Below are 26,813 nucleotides of genomic sequence, written 5' to 3'. Positions count from 1 at the left end.
CATATTGCATAATGGGTAAAAGTAAAACAAACAGGTATTTCACCAACTACTAGACACTAATTCAATGGTTCGAAATCTAAATTGGAAATCTAGGGAGAGATGCATGTTAAACAGGGCAGAATGAACGAAAACGTACAACAAATTTCAGACCTACTTCAAAAGGCGACTAAAATAGCAAACCAACTTAAACAATACTTCCAAGACAGCAAATTTGAGAGACCATAAAGAAATAGATTTAATAATAGACCATTCCAGAAACTGTAGTCATAACAAAATTGCCAATAACTCTTCATGTCTTCTAAAGGTGAAAAAGGACTTCCCTATTTCAAGGGGGACTAAATTTAGATGTTTCTACCACAAATAAGAAAGAACCTCAGAGAAACCAAATCCTGCAAAATCTCTAGTTCATCCTCCTGATCAACTCATTGATGTAATCTTCACGGTTTCCAGCATCTCCTCCCTCAACATAATGGTTCCTCTTCTTTTTCAACCCACCCAATGGAGCCTTGAGCTTAAATGGCCATAAGAAGTTGTTTGCCTCCTTAAAGTGGGGACCAACAGTCATGATCTCATGAACAAGATCTTCTATGCATATGATTCCATACTTACCAAGAGCCTACAATAAAACAAAAGTGATAGGAAAATTATATTATATCAATAATATGCTACAGCATAAGCATTATAAAAAACCAATCAAACCTGTTCAATAATTGAATTGTCAGTCAATGCAATTCTTTGTTTGTTTAGCTTCCCATAACCCCTCTTGTAGATCAATTCACGAACACTCTTCAAGTTGGGATATCTAAAAGAACATTGTACAGAATAGAAATCACTAAACAATTAAGAAATGTATTGTATGTAATTCATTGTTCCTAACAAGTTTAGCAGTGAAATGCTTACCCGTATGTCACATAAGGCTCCACCCTGTGCAACATGTTCACTGTTGCTTTGTTTACCTTCAGAAAGACACCATTAAATATCTGCAGCACATAGACAATTGTTATAATTTGTTTGTCAAACAAATTTTGCCAGCTGTAGTTAAACGTTATTTTCTTTAAAAACCAAAAGTCCAATGGGACAAAATCTGGAATCCATCAAAACAAAAGTATCGCACCCAACCCTGATCCTGGAAGGTCTCCAAATACTAAACCCTGAACCAACTGCCTATCAGGACTACCGGGTCAAAACCAATTAAGACTTAATTTTACTTGACAACCTTTTTCACTTGGCATTGAAAAAGCCCACATTTCTCTTGCTGACATCGCAAAACACCTTTCAAATCCAAAAAACAAAAATACAGATTTAGATTCTTAATCAGGTTGGAACAGGTACAAACAATCACAACCCTATTATAATTATAACAAGGGCTCTTACTAAAAATGTAGACCCAGGCAGTAATTTAACAGGGTTGGCTCAATTTAGGTTGGGGCAGATGCATGCCATTAACAGCAACATTAAAAGATGAAGAATGCCACTGTCAGCAAGCACCATGTATGAGCTTTGCATCGAACAGAGCACAAGCATGGATACAGCCATATTCAATCCCAACTTTAATGTATTTTGGGGTTTTACAAGTGGAGTATCAACACAGATAGTGGATAATTTAAATGCCAATAAATAGAGACAAAAACTGCACATATTTATATTGGATTGATTCTCTGCAGAAGTTGGAAATGAATTCAGTTGCACAAAATCAGTATTAGAATGCTATACAAAAATATTTATATCTACTTCTCACATGGTTCTGACATTGTATGCTACAACGATTAATACATTAAAAACAATTTAAAATTAGAGGCAAGACTCTAGATTAAAAGCCCGTTACCTGTCTTAAACGTAAAAGCTGCAAAATCTTTCTGGTCTTCGGGTGCATTGCATTGATACTGAAAAAGAATTTCGAATTTTAGAGTTGTTAGAACAAAGATAAAATCAGGGATATAGAAATTAAGTGTTAACAAACAGTGGGCAATGAGCGTACCCACGGATTCGGATGATGAACAACAGTTTAGCCTCTGGATTGACATAAAATCCTCCTTTCAACTTGGCTTCACGCTTCAACCGAATCAACTCTTTTTGCTGAAGGGAAAAAATCCGTCTCAATATCACAGGCTATTGAAGCGTTAAGATAATCAAAACATGAAAAGCGCTATTTTTCTTCTAGTACCTGCTCGTCGTACTCTTTCGCGTACTGCATCGCTCTTTTGAAGATAAGCTTCCGGTTCTCTACATTCTTCTTCTTCAAGGCATCGACCTCTTGCTTCTTCGCAAGCGCCCATTCCTCGCTCCTCTTTCTCTTCTTCAATACTGACTCGGGAACCACGGCACAACCCTTTGCTTCTTCTTCACCCATCTCTCTGCAAACAATATAATCCCCGTAAAGATCGTTTCTTACCCAATAGAAATAAAACTCTAGATTTACTAGATGATGCGTATGAAGCTTAAGAAATCGATCATAGAAAATAAAAAAAAAAAACTAAAATGTCCCCCAAATATTAATCAAAAGCACTACAAAATGGGACGTATACACACATTTCTCTGCAAACCACAAAGTAAAACAGAACAAACCCTCTTCACGTAATATGCTTTTCATTTAACATAAAATCAGTTCAGGAAAAACACTAACAGAAAGCTCACATTACATTGGACAATCTAATGAAGGTTTAATCCTGAATTAGAACTCGAAATTTAAATATTACAGAAAGCCATTAACAGAAATAAGCAAATGTTCCAAAACCCTAGTTCTTCAATGAGATCTAGGGTTATTGAACTCGATTACAGATACTCTTTTACCTATCAAAACGCATATAAAGGTAAATGAAATTAAGATTCGACTGATGCCAAGATGGAGACAAACGGAAATTTTGATGTTACCTACTCTTCACTTCGATCGGGAGAGGGCTTTCAAGTCTGCAACAGGTCGGAGAGTAGCACAGCAGCCTCAGCTCAGAAAAGAGGCCAAAATGAGGTTTTTATAGGGTTTGTCACGAATAACCTAAGTCATCGAACGGTTTAGATTTCCAATGCTTTAGTAGTGAATCTTGACCGTTTGATGGAGAGGCTGGCAAAATGTCCAAAATAGGCAGAGAGCCTAGGCTAGCGAGTAGAAACCAATGTGTTTCAGAAAAAGTAAAAAACAACCCGCAAACAAAACCGCTTGTTCCCCGGGTTGCGGTTGCGGTTGCGGTTGCGGATCAGAAGTTCAACCGCCGGGTCAATCGAGTTTAATCTGTTTTTCTAGATGTTTGAAGAGTTATCTGGAGATAATGAAATATTTTTTTTATAAAACAAAGAGGTGCTACAAACGGGGTAGCACTCCCCCTCATCGTTCTAGCAAATAACATTGAGATCCCAAGGAGGATTATTCGTTCCCCAATTGACCTTGCCCGCTATTCCGTCAACCGCTTCTCTAAACACATGTTTATACTGTCACTCTATACCAATATTTCTATTCGACCAGGGTGGTTTAAGATTTTCCTTGAGGCAAGCAATGACAAGACAAGAATCACCTTTCATAATAACTTGATAATCTACTATGGGCCTTCCAATAGCTCAATAGGGGTGAGAAAAAAAACAAAAAAAATTGAATCGATCAAAAAAAAACCAAAACCGAACCAAAAAAATCGGTTAACCGAATTGGTCGGTTTAGTTTCAGTTTGGTGTTTTTAAAAATTCGACTGTATTAATTCGGTTTCGATTAGCTAATATAGAAAATCAGTGGTTAACCGAATTGGTCGGTATGCATAAATTTCTATATTTTTTATATATATTTTGTATTTTTTATATATTATAAATTAATAAATATGTGATGATGCTCGTTTTGGCAGCCCTCGGTTGGCTGGTGACTCTGATGCTAATTAGTGGTGTGCAATCCAATTGCTCTCTGGTCGTCTGGCTACTTCTTAGTGGCTGATGACTCAGAGGCCGAAGTGGAGGATTTCTGCCGGATGAAGACTTGGATGCCAAGCTGACTAAGCCGAGTTGGGGGTAGATCAGGTGTTGAGCTAGGTTGATTGCCGAGCAGGATTGCCTTTTCAAAGAGACCTGTAAGGAATCAACGTCAGAGGACCCAGGGTGGCTAACCCGGCGAGGTCACTCCGATGCTTAAGTTAATATTATATTTTGGTTGTGAGCTGAATACTTGAGTGCTAGAATGGTAGTGAGCAAATAATTGTGCGTACCTCTCTTTTTTCTTCTCCTCTGGGTCTTTGGGGTTAGTGCCTTTTATATAGGCATTGTTAGGTGTGGGCCTCATGCATCGCATCCGAGATTTCCGGGAGGATGTGCCTAACCAATCCGAAATCCTCGGAGGTAACCACCATGCACGTTGACCACCCTCTGAAACGTTCGGTACGTTGGCCAACTTCCAAGAAACATGGGAGTGTCAGGATATGCATGCCGAATTTGTTGGCAAGCACGTCTCGCAAGTCGCCACCTGGACCTTAGCCAGGCCGGCACGCCCTCAAGGAAGGTCGCTCCTAGCGTCGAGGTCACTTCAGCCAGTGACAAGGTGCTACAGGTCACCCCTGGACGAGGTGCTTCTAGCCGACCTGAGTTGTGGTCGAGATCGCCAGGTTGGCAGTGAAAGCAAGTCACCAGGTCGGGGCGAAGAGAAACCGCAATATGGGACTCCAAGTCACCAGGTCCACCTGTTCCAAGATGCCATGTGTCACGATATCATTGGAGGACCAAATCCGCCCTCATCAATTGCCCCCCACTCCCTTTTTGAGAGTAGCTCGGCGGAGGGAGTAGATTGCTCCTTTTGGCCCGAGATGACTAATTCGATCAGTTTGTAGTCGCAAGCGTTGGACTGATTTGCTTCTCAGGTCGGAAGAGTCCAAGTGTTTGTAGCCTTACACAGGACCTCGTCATCTTGATTATCGGGGCACGAGAGCAAACTCATTCGCTCGAGGAGAAGTGAAGCAAGTACCCCGAGGACATCTACCTTTTTAGGGATGGAACCGTTAGGGGGTTCTATAATCCGACCATTACATCAAGAGCGAAGTGCATCATGATGTCCTCAAGAAGGGGTTCTAACTGCGTGAGTGCTTTATTAGGTCGCTCCACCTATGTAGACTTCGATGCAGTGTCACTCGAACCGGTTCTCAAAAGAGTACCCAATGAGTTTGATGCGGAGCCTGAAACTGAAGTGAAGAGATCAGCCAAGTTTGCATATGTCATGGTGCTGAATGAATTAGTCTTTCCTTTGTCCTCTTTCTCGTGCTGAATGCGAACTGCTTTTTATTTTTCCCATGCAAAAGAGGTGACTGGGTCTTATGTGGTGCCGAGGTCTCTTATCAGCTCGGCACCTTAGCCCTTAGGCTCTGGGAGTGACTCGCGATCCACTCTCCTTATCCTTGATCTTGCCCATGCCTAAGAGGCGACCGGGTCTCATGTGGTGCCGAGGTCTTTTATCAACTCAACACCTTAGCCTTTAGGCTCTAGGATCGACTCATAGTCCACTCTCCATAATATTATTTAGCCGACGTGCAGCCTGACTAGTTCGCTTAAATGGGTGGTCATTCTGTTGTACCCTTATATGTGACTACTTCTACATCGTCACGTGAGATTTGGCTTCCTCGGGAAGGTGCTTGCAAGATCATGGCATACTGCTCCTGAAACCGTTGATTGTCTGTTTCTATTAGAGTCATGGGAGGCTCACCCTGAGGGGGCAGCTCTACTGTCTTCGGGTCGCCTACTCTCACGGGAACCATAAGGGGCTCGACCTATGAGGGCGGTTCCACTTTCAGCTCACTTCCAATTCTCACGGGGCCATAAAAGCTCGACCTGTAGCAAGGCTTCGCAGTTTGGGCTGGAGGTAGTCCGGGTCAGATTGATGAGTCTCGCCCGAGCAAGTTACTCATTTATATTCTGTTTGTAGGTTTTGTCATTACTTTTGATGTCAGATGATAAGTTGATGTCGCGGTTGCACTACATCAACCCTCAGAGATGCTGGTCGTCAACTCCTACGAGAAGCCATAGGGAGCTCGACCTGCAGGAGCAGCTCAACTAGTTGTAGGTTGCCAACTCGTACGGAAGCCTTGAAAGGCTTGACCGACAAGGGCATCCACACAGTCCGTAGGCCGCTAACTCCCGCGGGAGCAGCAAAGGGTTCAACCTGTAGGGGAGACCTTGCGAAGAAGGCTAACGAGGCTCATTCGGGCTGAATGGGGTCGGCATAACAGCTTAGTCGGTTGGCAATCAACTCCCGCGGGAACCACAAGGGGCTCAATCTGCGGGGGCGGCTCTACTCCGAGGTGCCTGTCACCGGGCTGCTGGTTGTTAAGGTCATTTTACTATCGATTGCTCAAATGCACCAAGCTTCTTGATTGTCATGGAGGAGGGTTCTCATGTTCTTGCCCCCCCAGTAATTGATTCTTTGTTCTCGATGTTGGTGCTGCTTAAAAATGCCTTTGAGTTAATAAAAAATGGAAATTAGAGAGTGAGAACTTAAATTTTTAAAAGGTGAGATCTTAGCTTTTTGGAAGGAAAGGACTTAGCCTTTTAGAAGGTGAGGACTTGGCTTCTTGTAGCGTATTCCCACAAACAGCGCCAATTGATGATGCACGTTTTGGCAGCCCCCGGCGGGTTGGTGACTCGGATGCTGATTAGTGGTGTGCAATCCAACGACTCCGTGGTCGTCTGGTTACTTCCCAGTGGCTAATGACTCAAAGGTCGAAGTAGAGGATTTTTACTGGATGAAGACTTGGATGCCGAGCTGACTAGGACGAGTTGGGGGGTAGATCAGGTGCTGAGCTAGGTTGATTGCTAAGCCGAGTTGCCTTTCTAGAGAGACTTGCAAGGAATCAGCGTCAGAGGACCTGGGGTGGCTAACCCAGTGAGGTCACTCCGGTGCTTAAGTTAGTATCATACTCTGGTTGTGAGCTGAATAGTTGAGTGCTTGAATGCTAGTGAGCATTATTGCACGTACCTCTCTTTTTCCTTCTCCTCTGGGTCTTTGGGGTTGGTGCCTTTATATAAGCATTGTTCGGTGTGGGCTTCACGCACCGCATTCGAGATTTTCGGGAGGTCGTGCCTAACCGGTTTGAAATCCTCAGAGGTAACCACCATGCACATTGACCACCCTCCGGAACGTTCGGTACGTGGGCCAACTTTCAAGAAATGTGGGAGTATCGGAATATGCATGCCGAATTTGTCGGCGAGTACGTCTCGCATGTCGCCGCCTGGACCTCAGTCAGGTCGGCGCGCCCTCAAGGGAGGTCGCTCCTCGCGTCGAGGTCACTTCGGCTAGTGACGAGGTGCTACTAACTGACCTGAGTTATGGTTGAGATTGCCAGGTTGGCGGTGAAGGCAGGTCGCCAGGTCAAGGCGAAGAGAAACCGCGATCTGGGACTCTAAGTCATTGCTTAGGTGGTGTCTAGGTGTCATCCAACTGTTCCAAGATCCCATGTGTCACGATATCATTGGAGGGCCAAACCCACCCTCATCAATATGCATTATATATATAAATATATATTTAAAATATATGATATATTATTTATTATTTAAAATATAATATTTAATATATATATTTATAATTTTTTATTATATATTTATATATTTTTTACAATATATTGTGAAAATTAAAAACTAAAAAACCGATGAATCAAACTGATGGTTAACCTAATCGGTCAACCAGTTAACCAACTAGCTTCGGTTCAGTTTCAATTACCAGCTTTCCAAAAACCGGTAGTACCGGTTCGGTTCAAAAAAGTCCCACAGTTAACCAAACCGTGAGCACCCCTAAGGAAAAGCCTCCGCAGCATTGATTGAAGAGATGCTAATGCTGTACCCCTAGTAGTCCAACATTCTACCAAGGTGTCTCACCACCGCCGCAATAGAGCATCTACCATCACTCGACCGAGACGCATCAAAGTTGATTTTGGTCGTGCTATGGTTCAGCAGGCGCTAATAAACATCCACCCATTTCTTCTCTATTCTTGAGGTACTTGAACTCTACAAAAAAGAAACATACTCCTCCCAGTTTTTTCTATTCTTCTAGATTTGCCATAGAAAGTAAGCACTCATTTCCATTAAATTGTTATTATTCTTTCTATCTTCCTCATATAATTTGATCCACCATGCTTTCAAGTTAGGATCCACGCCATAGGGGGCTATTAAACTCTGATTAACCAGGTCCCACACCTGTTTCACTGGCTACAACCATTCACTAAGTGTTTTATGTCTTCCTCCTCCCCACAGAACAAACATCCCCCATCAATGTTGCTTCCTTTGGATCTTATCAGGCATTTTGTGGGGAGTTTGCTAATCAACATGAGATAAATAAATGTTTTAATTTTTGGTTGACACTTTAGGTTCCAAACAAGAGCTTTCTAGTTGATGCTATTATCTCTATTGAGCTCCAAACTAGCCCTCAAGTAATAAGTCATTTTCATCGAGAATTCCCCTCTAGAGTTATGGCACCAAATTAATTTGTCTTCTACAGATTCTCTCCTCTCCAGATTCTCCTATCCTCATCAATACACTCACTTACCAAGAGATTATTTGCCTCTCCCTAGGGAACATTCATCTTTTCAATTAAAGGCTCCTCACCTATCCATCTATTATTCCAGAAATCTATGGATTTGCCATTCCCTACTTCCCATTTAAAGCTTTTCTTCGGAAGGTCCTGAGCATTGAGAATACCCTTCCATGCCCAAGAAATACCCTTCTTTTTTTGGGCATTCTAGAAATCATCCTTTCTTAGGTATTTGCCCCTCACCACCTTAACCCACAAATTATCCTCCTCATTAATCACTTTCCACCCTAACTTAGCTATACTAGTTTCATTGGTCCATTGCAGGTTTAAAAGCCCAAGCCCTCCCTAGCATTTTGGGTAGCATACTCTCTTCTAATTTATTAGATGAACTAGTTTATTTTCACTAGAGTCCATCCACTGGAATCTTTTCTGAGATTGGTAGTAGAATTAAGCAAAGTGAGCCTTCTAGCTAAAGAAAGAGAGTTCCTCTTCCATCCAGCAAGCCTTTTATCCACATTGTCATTCACAAACTAAAAGGAATTTTTAACAACTTCACAATTAATGAGGGGAGATCCCAAATAAGAACGTGTGCTTTCTTGGATGGGAATTTTAAGAATCCGAGCCAAGATATTTTGGTATCTCTTCGGGGTATTTTTGGAAAATTTGATAATTGATTTATTGAAGTTTGGGCTTTGCCCTAAAGCTTTTGCATAATCTTCTAGTATTTCTTTAATTCTCCCACATGCTGGGATAGTACACTTTGCGAAGATCAGACAATCGTCTGCAAACTGCTGAATAGGGACTTTAGGGCAACCCCTGGCCACACAACTCCCTATCGGGCTGCCAAGAAACTCTACTTCCTTCACAAACTTCCTAATTAAGGCCTCAACACAAAGCACAAAAATACATGGGAAGAGAAGGTCTCCCTGCCTTATCCCTCTGGATGGAGTGAATTGCCTCGTAGGGGTTTCATTAACCAGCACCTGATAAGATACTATTTTAATACACTTCATGACCCACCTAATCTATTTGTCGTGAAATCCAAATTTTCTAAGCACATTCTCTATAAAATCCCATTCCAACCTATCATAAACTTTCTCCATGTCAATTTTACATGCCATGCTACCTCTTTCTCCTTTCTTTTTCTTCAATGAGTGAATCCATTTCATGCACAATTAAGATGATATCGTTAATTTGGCTATTCGGAACAAATGCACTCTGGAACGGAAAGATGACTGCCATGAGTGGTTTAATCCTGTTTACAAGGATTTTAGAAATAACTTTATAAATAACATTGCACGAACTGATAAATCTATAATTATTGACTGTTTCTGGGTTTTCATTCTTTGGAATAAGGGTGATGAAGGTTTTATTCAGGATTATACACATCCTAGTAGAATGTAAGAAGGCTTTGGCAGTTCCACACACTGGTTCCTTAATTATGTTGTAGAATTTTTTAAAAAGTAAAGCATTCAAACCATCCATCCCATCTTCCTATGGTGGTCTCAAGTGGAATTTTGTCGAACTTATAGTCGATGGTTGTAATTCTAAAAATTGTCATTCTAATACAAAGAATGATAATGGTGTTAGATAACATTTTACGGAAATCATCATAATAACAAATAAAAGTACAATAACAGTAATATCCAAGTAGTAGACAGAGGAGAGAACACAAAGTAAGAGAAAGATATAGAGAAGAAAGGAGCTCTGTTCTTTTAGGAAAACGGGTTATATCTATTGATCAAAGTAAAATGGTAAAATGAAATCAAACAATGCCCATCTATCTCCAAACATACAGAATAGGGTTTTCTTACAAATGCTGAAGGCTTTAACACCTGCAAAAATAGAAATCAAATAAACCCGAATGAGAGAGAGAGAGCTGACCACACTGATGTTTATTTAGGTTAGGAACTTAAAAAATAAAAAGGATCAGAAAAAACAATTAAAAAAAGTGACAAGGAGACAACCATTTCTCCAAAAAGTCATTCAAAGCTTGAATGCTGCTATTGTGGGTTGAGTAATTGGAGAAGACAACAAATTTTGACAAGCAAGCCCGATATTGTTTTCCCTTGTTTCTCACTTGACCTGTTTATGGGCCGGGCCGGGCCGGGCCGGGCTTTCACTCTGTATTAATAGAATTTTCTAAAGTTCGAGCCCGAGCCCAACCCGACCATCGGGCCTACAACTTGGGCCCGAGCCCGACCCTCATAAAAAGCCCGAAGCCCAAGCCTGAGCCTGAGCCCAAAATTTAACCCATACTATTAGCGGCTGAAGAGAGAGAGAAGGAGAGAGAGAGAGAGAGAGAGAGATTATAAAGAAAAGAATAAAAAATGTATATATTAAATTATAAATATATATTTTAATAAATATTATATTATTTATATATTTTATATAATATATAAAATACATATTATATATTTTATAAAATATATAATGCTGAATCGGGTCGAGTCGAGCTCGGGCCGGGTTTTTTTGACAAATCCCAAGCCCGGCCCGAAATACAGTCGGGCTTACTGTGTTAGGCCTGAGGTCAGGCTTGCAGACCTAATTACATGACCAAACCCGACCAGGGTGCGGGCTGGGCCATCGGCAACCCGACCCATGAACAGGATTATTTCTCAGTGTGACCTCGAATCCCAACTTTTGAGATAATAGATCCCACTATTTCCTCTTCCCACTTCCGTGCGTTTCATAAAACAAACATGGGAAAGTGGAATATTTTAGGAATATTCCATCTTCCCCACCCTTTTCTCATAAACCAAACAAAGCCTTAAAGGAAAATTGGCTTTGGCTCCATAAGACCTAATTATTCTTGGCATTCATAATTAGCAAGATAATGAAAAATTAAGGTGATGTGCGGCATCGATGCTAATTCTTCTTTATTGATTTTTTTTTTTTTAAATCAGTGATTTTCAATACATTTTGTTATTTGGTATCATTTCTGTCATGTAATTTGAGTTTTGAGAAATGGGCTCTGAATGACTGAATCTCTTTTTTAATGATTTTGAAGGGCCAATTATTTTTGCATTGGAATTATTATTCAATACCACATCAGATGTCATTTTGATGAAGTAATTTTAATAAAAAACAAAACTGTTTATAAATAGGCAAAATGACTCTAACCCTCCATTTACAAAAAGAAAACCCCCTAACGCCTATAGGATTAAAACCCAATGGTAAAATTAAAATACCACTAAAACACCCTTCTCGTTAAACATTATATAAGTCGTACTCATTCAATCTTTTTTACAAAAGTACCCACAAAAAACCATGTACTCTATGTGTTTCCATTAATAAATTGGGTCTCACAAAGCATAAAGTCAACGGCTTCTCACTTGTCATATGAAAAAATATGATTTCCACCTAATATGATCCTTTATTTTATACATGATAACCAGATTTCTATCTATACATGATAACCAAGAAAGCATACTTTTGATACCAACCACTAAAATATGACCAGTTTCATAATATTGGTTCCATAAGAAAGCAAAACTGGGCATTTAGGAACTGGCTACTACATGTAATTGGTTTTCATAAGACCAATTCCATATGACAATATTATTGTCGAGAGCTTGATGTTAGTAGTATTCAATCTTTTAAAATGACTAGTGAACATTTATAAGTTACTATAATTTGCATAGGGTGCTAACAATATTTGAAAATCCAATTTCAAATTTCAGAGTCTACATAATCGAATTGAATTTGAATAGTTCAAATATCAGAATTAGTCAAATTTGGATATTCTGTTCAGGTTGTTTAACTAATTGAATTGAATTTGGATATGATTTGATTTGTTTGATAAATATCCGAGTTTGATCGATTATTTAATTCTTATATATAAGATATAAAATATTTAAACATAAAATATAATATATAATAATTAAATTATATAAATAATTTATATATTTATATACTTTATATAAATAAAATATTTATTTTATATGTTTATCAATTACCTAAAAGAATTAATCAGTTGAATGTAAGTTAAATCGAATTCGAATTTGAACATTGATTTTCAATACCCATCAGAATCTTCTTAACATATGGCAAAAATGGTCTTGACAACACTTCACACCATTTTACAGATGATGGATGGTCATGGTACCTTCACATGCCATTTAATATATGGTGTGAGCATCAGAAAACACTCACTTAGGCTGATTTGGTGTCACCACCCTTTAGTTAAGTAAAGTGAAGGTGATGGGACCTCTAGGAATTATGTCAAAAATCATCTTTGCTTAATAGTGACTCCAATCTCATGGCACTAGATTAACCAATGTGGGTAAGACTCAAATGACAAAGGGAAGGGGTTAGGCACCCCTTTCCCGAGTCCATTAGGTGGGGTCTACATGGGTTCCAAATAAGCCTAAGCACAAACAAAATGCATAATCCTAAATATACAAACAATGAAAATATAAAGAATGGAAAACAAAATGAAATTACACTACTACAAGGAAACCCTTTCTGTTAATGTTTATCCACTCGTGCATTTATTGTGTTATTATTTGTTTATTTACCCTTTTATTTTTTTATTTCTTTTATCCTTTTCTTCTTTTGTTGTGTTCATTATATTTTTAATTCCCCTATTTTTTTTACTATTTTATTTTATTTTACTTTATTTTATTTACCTTTTTTATTTTTGATTGTTATTTATTTATGATATATTTGTTAGATACTGTATGCCCTTAGCTCCAATCAGAATGATGTACCTTATGACATTTAATGTAAATGAATAAAGTACATATTTGATTCATGTTATTATGGTGTTTTTCTGTGTAATACCCTTAAACTGGACACATATGAGACTCGTGTTAGTTTAGAATCTTCACAGCCGTTGGATAGATCTGGGGAGATTTATCCTGCCAAGGCTAACATTGATGTGCCGCCAAGTTGGTTCGGGTGGCTTATCTCCGCTGCCAGGGTGAGACCTGAGGCACATGTAGTGTGGGTTTTCTTGAAACCTTGAACCGGACCAGAATTCTAGTATTGCCCTAGACCTTGGAGATAGATGGACAAAACTGGAATGTTACACCTGACCCCTAGACTCGATTATGATACTGCACTAGGTGTTGGATTGGACTGTCTCTGATATGCCAATCAGTGAGATCCTTAGAGGGGGTCAAAACCTGGGTATGTTGGGACAGTCCGAGAATTCATCTGAGTAGGTGATCATAGTGACAGGATCAGCCCCTTTGTTGGACAACTCTCTCTGATGGAAACCAAAGTTGCAAAATATATTTATATATATTTATATAAAGATATACATACATACATATATATATATATATATATATATATATATATTATGGTTTCAAAATGTTTGCAAAAGGTTTTAATTCCTGTGATCCATGTGAGTAGAGAGTGTAGCACTGTTCCTTGCAGCCGAGGGAGATGTCCTCTCTTGATCTGACAGTGTTTGATCATTATGGTCTGAGAGGTTAAGTGTAAGACCATTGAGGGTAATACCCGATGGGCTAATCTTGCATTTGCCCACAGTCCTTGGGTTTTTATAAGGTGGCTTGACCTAGGGACCATTTAGTGTAAATGTTGGGCCCATTAAGAGCCCATGGTGATGGACTCAAGGGTTAACTGTCTCCTATAGTGAATTCGGCCAGGCCTTGTAACAGAGGCTGAGCTGAACCCATGTAGCTGATGTGTAGATCAATGTTTGGGTCCCACGCCATACAAGGATACCCAATTGGGAAACAGTTTGGAGGGTAAGTGAGCACATGGACTTAATGGACCTAAAGCCCAATTCGAACTGGTTTAATTAGATTAATTAAAGAGGGGCGGTTCTGGGATTTAGATCAGCAGATAGGATAAGGGATTGTCCCTATCCACTCAGAGAGTCCAGATCCAAATAAAGATTTGGATAAGGAAACTTCTAATTAGATTAGGAGGGCTGATCTTTATCTGCAGATAAGATAAGGGATTATCCTTATCTCTTAAAGAGAGTCAACATCCAAATACAAGATTTGGATTAGGAAACTCCTAATGGGATTAGGAGAACCTTTCTTTAAGGCTATAAATAGAGGAGGAGGGTGAACCCCAATTCACCCAATCAGGTATATCCCTCTCCTACTTTTTGGTTTCAGATCTGGTCTGGTTTAGGGTTCAAGTTTGATCCTTGAAAATGCAGTTTTGTAGGGTTGTTTGTATGATGGAGAAGGCGTTCTACCCGATTTGCATAGATTATTGTTTTTTTTGGGAAATCGGTTCCCAGATTAAGGGCTATTGATATGAAATTAAATCTTATAAATCTGATTTATATTTACAATTGTTTTTTATATTTATCTTGATTTATGGGTTGTTTGTACGATGAAGATCGTAATCTTGATTGGCGCAAGAAATCTGCATTTTGCAGTTCTTTTACATTCTGGTCTATAATTAATTTTTTTTTGACTGAATGTATAGGAATTCGATTTGATGTAATATTAATAGAAATTGGTTTTTTTTATTCCAATCAAGATCGAAGCAGATTGTACAGAAGGAAGGATTTTCGCAGATTAGGGTTTGGCTATCTGCGATTTGTAGTTTGAGAAACTGCAAGCTGCGAACTTACCTCTGTTTTGCAGGGTAGAAGGTCTACGAACAGCCCTAGTACTGATTCTTGAATGTCTTTTATCCGTAATTTAATTTTAGATCAATTCTTGAATTATAATCTTGAATTAAAAATAAAACCTTAGACCCATTCGAACTAGATTTGACCAAACTAGTTGAACCAAATCTGTGGTTCGATGGGGGTTGTTCTCAGCCCTAATTTTTCATTCTTGGGTCCAGGAGTTGATGTTTAATTGCAAGACCTAATTCGGCCCACACCTGTAAAACCCAGTTTTAATGTGTTAAAATTGCTTAAGCCCATTAATTGCACAAAAGTTATATGGGCCAAACTGCTCTTTGTTATTCAGCCCATATACGTAGATAATATTAATTAGTAATATTATGAATTATTATGGGCTTTAATAATGGGTTTTACATATATTAATTATCCCTGCATGTGATGTATGGATGTGTGATGTGCAACGTTCATGGGCCATAAATACTTGGCCCATGTTGATACGATAATAGCTCTTGCGCACACCATGGCTGAATGCACATCATTTCCATGGTGTCCTTAAGATCATTGGATGATCATCCCTTTGTGGTGGGCCCCACACCTCCTCAAGAGGAATCGTGCGGAACCCTAGCCGTTTAGGGCCCATCAAAATCTGGCTTTATGAAAGTCAGTGGGAGTCACTTTGGTTTGACCTAAATTAAACTAGGGCGTAATAATTTTGTTCCCTCCTAAAATATGGGTGCAAGTGATAGGGAGATTCATATGATGAACTCTCTAAAGGCCTTCTATCATTAGCATGAAGATGAGTCCTTCAGTAATGAGGAAACACACCATAAAATTGGGCTATCCATTTGCTGCTGGATTTGTTAGAATGTTTCATAAGATGATAGGGGGCGTCATAGACCGATGTGGGAGGGGCCTATTCTAAAATGGCAATGAATCTTGTCTGATAGAGGCCAAAGGGAAAGCTCATACGATGAGTGGATATGGTCCTTCACAGAAAGGTGGTGGGGTTATGCAGCTGAAACAGTTGGCTCCCTGTACCCTATGTGATTTCCCACATTTCCAGAGACATAATTCGTAGTCTTCGTCACTGAGATAGGAGGGAAGTCTCAGAGATGAATAAATGGAAATTGAACATAGATTAAAAGCCGTATCTATGTAAGTAACATGAATCAAATTAGGTTGTGGACTAATATTTGTTTTTCCCTTTATTAGAAATGGCAAACGGACAATTCGCTAAACTGTTAGACGATAACAAACTTAAGGGCCCAAACTATGCTGACTGGTACCGTAACCTTATGCTGGTCCTCACTTCAGAGAAGTTGGACAAAGTAACTAAAAATCCTACCTCAGAACATCCAGGTGATAGGGCTGCAGAGGCCCGTAGGAGGGATTACCAGGAATGGGAAGAGAAAAATTCCCTAGCCCGCTGCTACATCATTGCCTCCTTGGATAATCCGATACAGCGACAGTTCGATCAGATCGAATTGTCCAAGGATATCTTGGATAGTCTAAGGACGATGTACGAAGAGTAGAATCGTTCTACTCGACAAAAGGTCTTGAAGCAGTTCATGACTGTGCAGATGTCCAATGACCATTGTCTTCGGATGATGGGTAATAGTAGTGAACTTGAGGCTCTTGGATCCGGGCTTGACCATGTCGCGAAGGTGGATGCCATCCTAAATTATTTGCCTCCTTCCTTCTATTAGTTCATCATGAATTATAACATGAATAAACTAAATGTTAGCATCCAGGAACTCAACAATATGTTGTAGAGGGCCGAGGAGCTGATTAAGAAGGATAAGCCCATTACCATGCTTGTTGAAGTCGGCAAGTCGGACAAGAAGAAGAGGAAGGCAAAGAAAAAGCCTCAGAAGAAAGCTACTAAGTCTAAGAAGCAGAAGAAAGACAGAGCATCAGATGCTTGTCACTTCTGCAAGCAGGCCGACCACTGGAAGAGGAACTGTCTTCAGTACATGGAATCTAAGAGACAAGGTAATTTCGAATCCTGTGTCATAGAAACCAATTTGTTGGTGATTTCTGCTTCCTGGTGTATTGACTCCGGGGCTTCGACTCATGCATGTAACTCACTGTAAGGGTTTAGGATAAGTAGAAGACTGAGTGACGGAGAAGTAACTCTTTATTTTGGGGACTTCTACAAGTGTTGCAGCTATAGCTATAGGAACTGTAGAGTTAATTTTCAGAGAATGAACTATTGTATTAAAAGATTGTCTTTATGTACAGAATTTGAGAAGAAATTTGATTTATGTTTCAAAACTGTGTACGAATGGATATTCTATTCTTTTTAGTAATACAATTACTATCAAAAGAAATAACAAATTCCTCTCATACAGAGAACTTGAGAACGGTCTCTATGTTCTACATCCTTCTCTAGAAACTAACATAGCCAAAACTACGTCGGATGACATCCCCAAGAAAAGAATCCGTGATACAGTTAATCCTACGTGCCTGTGGCATTACCGACTTGGCCATATTAACATAGATCGTATCACAAGATTGGTAAAGGATGGTCCTTTGGATTTTCTAACTGTAGAAGATCTTTCAACCTGTGAACCTTGCCTTCAGGGTAAGATGACGAAATGACCATTTAACGATAAGCCTGAAAGATGTACAAGCATGCTTGATCTTATACATACTGATGTATGTGGTCCCATGAGTGTTAGGACACATAACCAACACGTTTATTTCATAACTTTTACCGATGATTACTCATGGTATGGTTATATGTACCTAACGAGACACAAGTCTGAATCTTTTGAAAAGTTCAAAGAGTTTAGACAAGAGGTCGAGAAGCAGTTAGGGAGAGAAATTAAGACCCTTCAATTAGATCGAGGTGGCGAGTATCTCTTTGACGAATTCAGAGACTACTTAAAGGTCAATGGGATAGTATCATAGCTATCTCCTCCTGTTACACCACAACTAAACAATGTGTCAGAGAGGAGGAACCAAACTTTATTGGATATGGTCCGATCACTACTCGTACACTTAGAGTTGCCCACATCCTTTTGGGGTTACGCATTGGAAACTGTGATATACGTGCTGAACCGAGTTCCAACCAAATCAGTTCCAAAGACTCCCTATGAGCTTTGGATTGGAAAGAAACCAAGTGTGAGACACTTAAAGATTTGGGGTTGTACAACACATGTTAAAAGAACGAGTGCGAACAAATTGGAATCTAAGACCAGTTGTTGCCTATTCGTAGGCTACCCCAAAGGCTATGTGGGTTACCTATTCTATGACACAGGAGAACAGAAGGTGTTAGGTAGTCGAATTGCCCATTTCTTGGAAGATGATTACATCCTGAACAATCATTGTCAGGAAGTTGTTCTTGATGATGAGAGCTCAGGGGTAGTGGGAGGTGTCCCACAAGCTCTAGGTAATGACTAACCTAGAAGATCTTCCCGGGTTTCCAAGCCTCCAGTTCATTTCGGCTATGACCAGGATAGTTACCTGGTGGAAGCTACGACCAGTGAGGAGGATCCCGTGACTTATACAGAAGCTATGTTGGACATAGATTCCTTGAAGTTGGTAGATGCCATAAGAGTTGAGATTGACTCAATGGAGACCAATGGAGTCTGGACTCTAGTAGATCCGCCCCCTGGGGTAAAAGCAATTGGTTGCAAATGGATCTATAAGAGGAAGAAGGGCCCCGATGGTAGGGTTGATACCTACAAGGCTCGTCTTGTGGCGAAATGGTACACTCAAAAAGAGAGAATCGATTATAAGGAAACCTTTTCGTCGGTGGCCATGCTTAAATCCATTAGGATCCTGTTAGTAGTAGCAGCATACCATGATTACGAAATTTGGCAAATGGATGTCAAAATTGCATTCCTGAATGGAGATTTTAGTGAAGATATCTACATGCAGCAACCACAAGGTTTCATAGCTGCAGGTCAGGAACACATGGTATGTAAATTAAATAGATCCATATATGGACTTAAGCAAGCTTTTAGGAGTTGGAACATCCGGTTTGACTCTACCGTCAAAAGGTTTGACTTTGAGCAAAACTCGGATGAGCCCTGTGTTTATAGAAAATCCTGTGGGGATAAGATTACGTTCTTGGTTCTATATGTAGATGACATTCTACTCATTGGGAATGATGTAGGAATGTTAACTACGGTGAAAGTATGGCTTTCACAGCAATTCTCCATGAAAGATCTTGGAGAAGCCTCCTATATACTAGGTCTTTGACTCTATAGAGATAGATCGAAGAGGATAATAGGATTATCCCAATCTGCTTATATTGACAAGATAGTCAAAAGATACAACATGAAGAATTCCAAGAAAGGAAATGTTCCTTTCAGGCATGGAGTCAATCTCTCCAAGGGCATGTCTCCCAAGACACCCGAGGAGATTGAGGGCATGAAGGATGTTCCCTATGCCTCAGCCGTAGGGAGCATCATGTATGCCATGCTGTGCACTCGCCCTGACATCGCTCAGGCAGCGAATGTGGTGAGCAGATTCTAGGCTAACCCAGGGCAGGAGCATTGGACTGCTGTGAAAAATATACTTAAGTACCTTTGAAGGACAAAAGAGTTTTGTCTGGTTTTGATGGTAGTTCACTACAGATCCAGGGGTATACTGATGCCGACTTCCAGTCAGATCCAGATAATAGAAAGTCTACATCTAGGTATGTTTTCACGATAGGATCGTGTGCTGTTTGTTAGAAAAGCAGCAAGCAGGGATCCACGATGGATTCCACAACCGAAGCCGAACACATTGCCGTAAGTGAGACTGCCTAATGAACGAATGTGTTCATTATGGAATTTGGAATTCAGCACATCACCCATTCCACTGTTGTATCACAACACTGGATCTACGAGAGATTGATGTTAAGAGGTAGCATCAGCGGAGAATGTGGCAGACCCATTGACTAAGCCACTGACACAGAAAGTGTTTGAGAAACATGTGGAAAGTTTGGGACTCCGGTTTATACCAGATTGGACCTAAGTGCAAGTGGGAGCTGTTAGACAGTGTACATTATGACATTTAATGTAAATGAATAAAGTACATATTTGATTCATGTTATTATGGTGTCTTTCTGTGTAATACCCTTAAACTGGACACATATGAGACTCGTGTTAGTTTAGAATCTTCACAGCCGTTGGATAGATTTGGGGAGATTTATCCTGCCAAGGCTGACACTGATGTGCCACCAAGTTGGTTCGGGTGGTTTGTCTCAGCTACCAGGGTGAGACCTGAAGTACATGCAGTGTGATTTCTTGAAACCCTAAACTGGACCAGAATTCCAGTATTGCCCTGGACCTTGAAGATAGATGGGCAAAACTGGAATGTTACACCTGACCCCTAGACTCGATTATGATACTACACTAGGTGTCAGATTGAGTTGTCTTTGATATGCCAATTAGTGAGATCCTTAGAGGGGGTCAAAACCTGGGTATGTTGGGACAGTCCGAGAATTCATCTGAGTGGATGATCATAGTGACAGGATCAGCCCCTTTGTCAGACAAAGTGAATGATCAGTTACTACTACTCTGTATCAGGTATATCCCTCTCCTACCTTTTGGTTTCATATCTGGTCTAGTTTAGGGTTCAAGATTGATCATTGAAAATGCAGTTTTCTAAAATAGGGAATGTGATTCCCACATGGGAGAGAGATAAATTTTTAAAATTTCGCCCAACCTACCTGAAGGGTTCGGCCATCCATATGATGAATCTCTCATCCCTTCAATATTTTCATCCTTTATCTCCCTTTTTTATTTGCTCACTTATTTAACTATTTGCTTTCTCTCTCTTTGCTTTTTTACATACCCTTTTATGTCTTTTTGTTATTTTATTATTTTATGTATTATAATCATTACCATTTTGTTTGTTTGTTTGTTTATATATGTACACATTTTTCGTCCTCTACCTAACTCGAAATTTACTCTAACTCCTAAAACATTTAGACAAGCATAGTTGTTATTCTTCAGGTAATTAATTATTCATTTGTCATTGTTCTAAACCCTCTCCTTTTTTTTGCTTTTTTAATTCACGTATTTTTCTTACTTAAACGATAACATCTTTGGTGGATACAAAATCCTCTTAATTGCAATTCTAATTCTAGATTAAAAATTCCCCAAAACAAATACTCATAAATCAACTATCAACTAGAGAAGTCAAAGAAATAGGAAATAAAATTATAATCCATTATGTATAAGCTTAACAAACATACACCATTCAAACCAATCCACGTGTCAACAACCTATAGGAATTAGTTTTCTAGTTCTATCGATTCTCTCCCCTCCCTCAACTTCCAATCATGGCAAGATGTAGAGAAAATAAAGCTTACCTAAATGAAATGAGCTGTTGCAACGGGGGTATTCAATTTCACTTCACTTTGGATTGCTTACACTCAATCTATAATGTTGATTCGGGTAACCAGGACATCAGTGGGAGGAGATGAGCTTCCACTCAAATAATGGTGGCTATCGTAGGTTCTATTTTGCTAGCAAAGAAGTTAGAGAATAGGGAGGGGTCTTTGTTTGGTTGAGGATCTGAGAATGATAAAAGGGAAGAGAGATTGAGAGAGGGACGGAGAGAGGACGAGAAAGGAAAGAAGGAGAATAAGGAATGAGAAAGAGGCCGAGAAGGGGATGCTGCCACTACAAGGAGTTGCAACGGTGGTCCACACATGTTTTGATTGTAAATAGAGATGTTAAAGGGCAAAAATGGTTGTGGTCAATAGGGAACAAGTGAGAGAAAAGAAAGAGAAAAGGAGGAAAAGAGAGGGGGAAAATAAATTGTGTGAAAGAAGGGACAAAAAACCAGGGATACCACCGTAGCTAGGAGTAATATTGCCAATAACGTGAAACGGATTGAGCATAGGATGTCGGGGGAGGGAGAAGGAGAGAGAAATGAGAGAAAGATAGAAGGAGAAAGGAAAGAACATGAGAGAAGATATCAGAGGGAAGGAGAAGGTCGCCATTGTTATCTCAGGTTGGAAAAGAAGATGAATAATGTCTCTCTAAATTAGGTTACATTCGAAAAAGTTAGGCTAAATTTATATGGAATTATGGGATTTTGGGTAAAAAAAAAGAAGGGTGGAGATGGGTTTGAGTATAGATAGTGTTTTTGTGTGTATGGGCCAATGAGATTAGCCAAAATGGAACAGTTTTAGATGAAGGGGCAAACAATGGTATCCTTGGCTGAAAATTGTCAAGGTAAAGTTTTTAGGTATTTTGGATCGATTGGTGGGGTCAGATTAGCCTTATTGGGCCCATATCAAACATGTTTGAGGAGGTAGTGATTCAAATAATCTAAAGCTTTAAAATGGAATCTTGGTGTTAAGGAGGGGAAAACAAAGGTATTTTGAGTTAAAATTTTACAAGTGGGTGTTTGAGCATTTTCGATTGAAAGGAAAGATTATATTGGCCCAATTGGGCCTGGATCAAGCATATTTAAATGGCTAATGATTCGGTCAATTCGGAGCATTGAAATGGAATCTTTATGTGATTGAGGGCAAACAATGGCATTTTAGGCTGAAATTTCATAAGTAGGAACTTTAGGATGTCCAAGATCAGATGGTAACTTCTAATTGGTTCCGGAGGGTCAAGATCATGGGAGTTTGGGTCTACAAAAAGGGTCAAGTTTGATAGAGTAGTCAATGGAGGAATTTTGGATTAAAATTCTATGGGCAGGTATTTTGACATGTCCAAAATTAAATTTTGTAGTTTGTCTGATTCAGAGGTGTTAGGATCAGGGGAGCCTAGGTTATGGGTGTTTAGGCTAATTAGATGGCTTGAAACACAAATTTTGTTCGATTGTGGGGTAAATGGGGGGATTTGCGCTATAATTTTATAGGTCAATATTTTAGAAGGTCTTGTGTCTAATGGTGGTGTCTGATTTAATGGTCGAGGTGTAAATGGGGGTTAATCGAGGTCATCATATTGGTATCAAATAGCTTTAACAGTGGATTTAAGGGGCTTTTATGCTGAAATTCAGGTTCTTTGGTTTTTTGGTGTTTTCAAAGGGACTAGAATGGTTTGATCGGGTGTTCAGGATAAATTGGAGGGGGGGGGGGGGGGGGTTAGCTGGCAGACTGAGCAAAAATTGGGTGATGACAACTAAATCTATGAGCCAAGGTTCAAAGTATTGGCACGTATCGGCCGATACGTATCATTCTTCAAGTATTAATTCTTCAGTTGTCATTATTCTAAATCCTCTCACTTTTTTTTTTGTTTTTTTTTATTATCTTATATTTGTTTACTTACTTAAACAACAACATTTTCTATGGATACAAAATTCCCTCAATTGCAATTCTAATCTAGATTAAAATTTCCCTAAAACAAATACTCGTAAATCAACTATCAACTAAATAAACTATACCAAAGAAGAAACATAAGGTCTTGTTATTCCACTATTCAACCATCAAATGAGATAATCAAACATTAAGTTAATATTAATCCGAACATAATAAAGAGAGAAAATAAACTCTAATCTTCACAGCATAATGCTTCTAACCAAATGACAACTTCATGAACATTGGAAATTACCAATGAAAGAAAATAGATAATAAAGAATTAAAAGAAACAAAAAATAAAACTATAATCCATTCTCTATAAGCTTAGCAAACATACATCATTCAAACCAATCCATGCAATGGTCAACATACTTGGAGAAAACTACAATGGAGTTGGGAAGGCGTTAAGAACTTATAGGAACTAAATTCCTGATTCCGTCAATTCTCTCCCCCCTCCTTCAACTTCCAATCAAGGCAAGATGTAGAGAAAATACAATAAAAGAAAGCTAGAAAGAAGACTAACCATAGGGGGCAAAAAGCTTACCCAAATTGCGTTGTGGCTTGGAATGAGCTCCTGCAACAAGAGATATTTAGATTCACTTTGTTTTGGATCTCTTGCACTCGAGCAACAATGTTGACTTGGGTAACCAGGAAATCGATGGGAGGAGATGAGCTTCCAAGTGTGATTTGATGATGACTTGAAACAATGGTGGCTATTGTTGGTTCTATTTGGTCAACAAAGAAGTCAGAGAACAGGGAGGGGTCTTTGTTTGGTTGGGGATCCGAGAATGATGAAAGGAAAGAGAGATTGTGTGTGTGTGTGAGAGAGAGAGAGAGAGAGAAAGAAAAGATGATAGATGAAATAAGGAAAATAGGGAATAAGAGAGAGGGGTTGGGAAGGGGATGTTGTCGTTGCAACTCCTTCCAGTGGTGGTCCGGTATGTTTCGATTGTAAACAGAGATGCTAAAGGGCGAAAATGTTGGTGGTGAATAGGGAACAATCGAGAGAAAACAAAAAGAAAGGAGAAGGGAGGTAGAGAAGAGGTTGTGTGAAAGAAGGGACAAAAAATGGATACTTTGCAGCTTAGAGTTGCAGCAATGGTAACGTGGAGTAGATGGAGTAAAGAACGTTAGGAAAGGGGGAAGGAGAGAGAAATGAGAGAAAGAGACGATAAAGGGAAGAACTTGAGAGAAGAAATTGGAGGGAAAGAGAAAGTTGTTACCATTGTATCAAGTTGGAAGAGACAATGAACAAAGTCTCTTCGAATTAGGTTAAATTTGAAAGCATTAGGCTAAGTTTATATAGAGGGAGTAAGGGAAATTTGGTAAATTTTAGGTATTTTGGTAATTATGGGTTTAAGAGGGTCAAACCAAAATTTTGGTTTAATGGCGAGGCTTTTGGGTCAAAAAAGGATAGTAGAGATGGGTCTGAGTATACATAGTGTTGTTATGTGTACAGGCTAATAAGATTGGTCAACATAGAATCCTTTTAGATGGACGACAAATAATGGTATCTTTGGCTAAAATTTGATAGGGTACGATTTAAAGGGGTAGTATTTTAGCATTTTGGATTGAATGGTAAGATCAGATTGGTCCAATTGGGCCTGAATCAAGCAGATTTAAAGGGTTAGTGATCCAACTATTCAGAGTTTCGAAATAGAATCTTTGTGCAATGGAGGGGCAAAATAGGCATTTTGGGCTATTTTTTCATAGGTAGATACTTTAGGATGTCCAAGATGGAATTTTGGATTGAAATTCTATGGATAGATATTTTGGCTTATCCGAAGTTCAATACTATAGCCTTGATTGATTCAAAGGTGTAAGGATCAGGGGAATCTAAGTTGCGGGTGTCTAAACTAATAAGAGGGATCAAAATGAAATCTTTGCTCGATGATAGGGTAAATAGGGGGTTTTGAGTTAAAATTTTATGGGTAGGTATTTAGGTGGTCCTGGGTCTAATGGTGGTGTCTGATTTAATGGTCAAGGTATAAATGGGGGTTAACCAAGGTCATCGTATCGGTATAAAGTATGATTTTAGGGTTTTTAGTGTTTTAGAAGGATCTGACTGATTTGATTGGGTTCTTGAGACCTATACACAATAGGCAAGGGTAGTACAACCAAAAATACGATTTTACAATTATGATCATTAAGGATAGTTATGGTGGTTCGGGTAGCCAATTGGGCAATGTATTTTACGAGTGGATGTGATAACAAAAGATGATGGAATTGGTTCCAAGACCTAAACACACTATGTAGGAACAGGTCAGTGAAAAGTATGATTTTACAATTTTTCCTATTAAGGACCATTATGATGGTTTTGATGGCCAGTTAGCCACCAAATTTTAAGGGTGGACAAGGTATCATGTTTAATGGATAACGGAATTAGTCTCAAAACCTAGACATACCATGCAAGATTGGATTAGCTAAAATTACATTTTCAAAGTCTTACCTGTTAAGGAATGTTATGGTAGTTTTAAGGGTCATATAGGCATAGTCTTTTAGTAGCAGATATAAAAAACTTTTTAATGGATGACAATTGGTTTTGACACTTAGACATGCCAAACAAAATTTAATCAACCAAAACTATGTATTTGCGATTTTGACCCTTACAAACTGTTATGATGGTTCTGTTGATTAGATAAGTTTTAAATTTTGACAATTTAATGGATTATTGTTGAATTGTCATCAACACATGAAGTCATTAGGCAAGGTTAGGTTGGCCAAAATTACGATTTTACAATTTTGACCATTAAGGACTATTATGGTAGTTCTAAGGGCCGATTGGGGACTATATATTATAGTTGGATGTGGAAACTCATTTAATGAATAACAGAACTAATCTCAATACGTAGACAAGCTAGACAAGGTGAGGCACTAGAAACTTCATTATACTTATTGAACCATGTTCCAACCAAGTTGGTTCAAAGAGTTCTTATGAGCTTTGGACTAGTAAAAAGCTAAGCGTTAGACACTTGAAAATGTAGAATTGTCTAATACATGTAAGAAAGATAAGTGTTGACAAATTGGAATCCAAAACTAATAAGTTCTTATTTGTAGTCTATCCAAAGGATTCCAAGGGTTATATATATTCTCAATAACCAACCTCGATAGGAAATAGTTCTTTAATAAGAGACGGTCAGTGTAGTGAGAGAGACCCAACAACACCAGGTTAATGTGGATTTCACACTACCTAGAAGATCTACTCGAGTGTCTAGACCTCCTATTTGATATGGCTATGATCAGGAAACATATTTAATGGAAGTCGAGGATAGTGAATTAGATCCTTTAACTTATAAAGAGATAATGTTAGAGAAGTGGGTAGATGCCATGAAGACTAAAATGGATTCAATGGCAACTAACGAAGTCTGGACTCTTGCAGCCCTTGGGGTCAAAGCAATAAATTGCAAATGGATCTTTAAGAGAAAGAAGGGCTTTGATGGTAAGGTTAAGACATACAAAGCCCAATTAGTAACAAAAGTGTATACTTAGAAAGGAATTGGTTATGCGGAAAC

General features: G+C 39.1%; 1 protein-coding gene across 2 annotated transcripts; it reads right to left on the bottom strand.

Moving 5' to 3' along the window:
* Positions 1–210: 210 nt before the first annotated feature.
* On the bottom strand, positions 211–3,006 carry LOC104611390 (large ribosomal subunit protein uL30y-like). 2 transcript variants are annotated; one of them, XM_010278409.3, is made up of 7 exons: positions 2,872–3,006; positions 2,165–2,354; positions 1,979–2,076; positions 1,826–1,883; positions 901–980; positions 700–802; positions 211–616 (listed from the first exon to the last, which is right to left on the bottom strand). In XM_010278409.3, the coding sequence occupies exons 2-7, from the start codon at positions 2,348–2,350 to the stop codon at positions 401–403; spliced, it is 741 nt and encodes a 246-aa protein (XP_010276711.1). In that variant the 5' UTR covers positions 2,351–2,354; positions 2,872–3,006; the 3' UTR covers positions 211–400. The 2 variants fall into 2 exon arrangements, with proteins under 2 accessions (XP_010276711.1, XP_019055638.1); XM_019200093.2 differs by having other exon boundaries at positions 2,876–3,004.
* Between the last annotated feature and the right edge of the window lie 23,807 nt (positions 3,007–26,813).

Source organism: Nelumbo nucifera, chromosome 8 (genome assembly GCF_055504915.1).
Source record: "Nelumbo nucifera cultivar China Antique chromosome 8, China Antique-T2T, whole genome shotgun sequence".
Taxonomy (NCBI): Eukaryota; Viridiplantae; Streptophyta; class Magnoliopsida; order Proteales; family Nelumbonaceae; genus Nelumbo; species Nelumbo nucifera.
The sequence above is the reverse complement of the archived record's forward strand: the minus strand, read 5'-3'. Positions and strand labels throughout refer to the sequence as shown.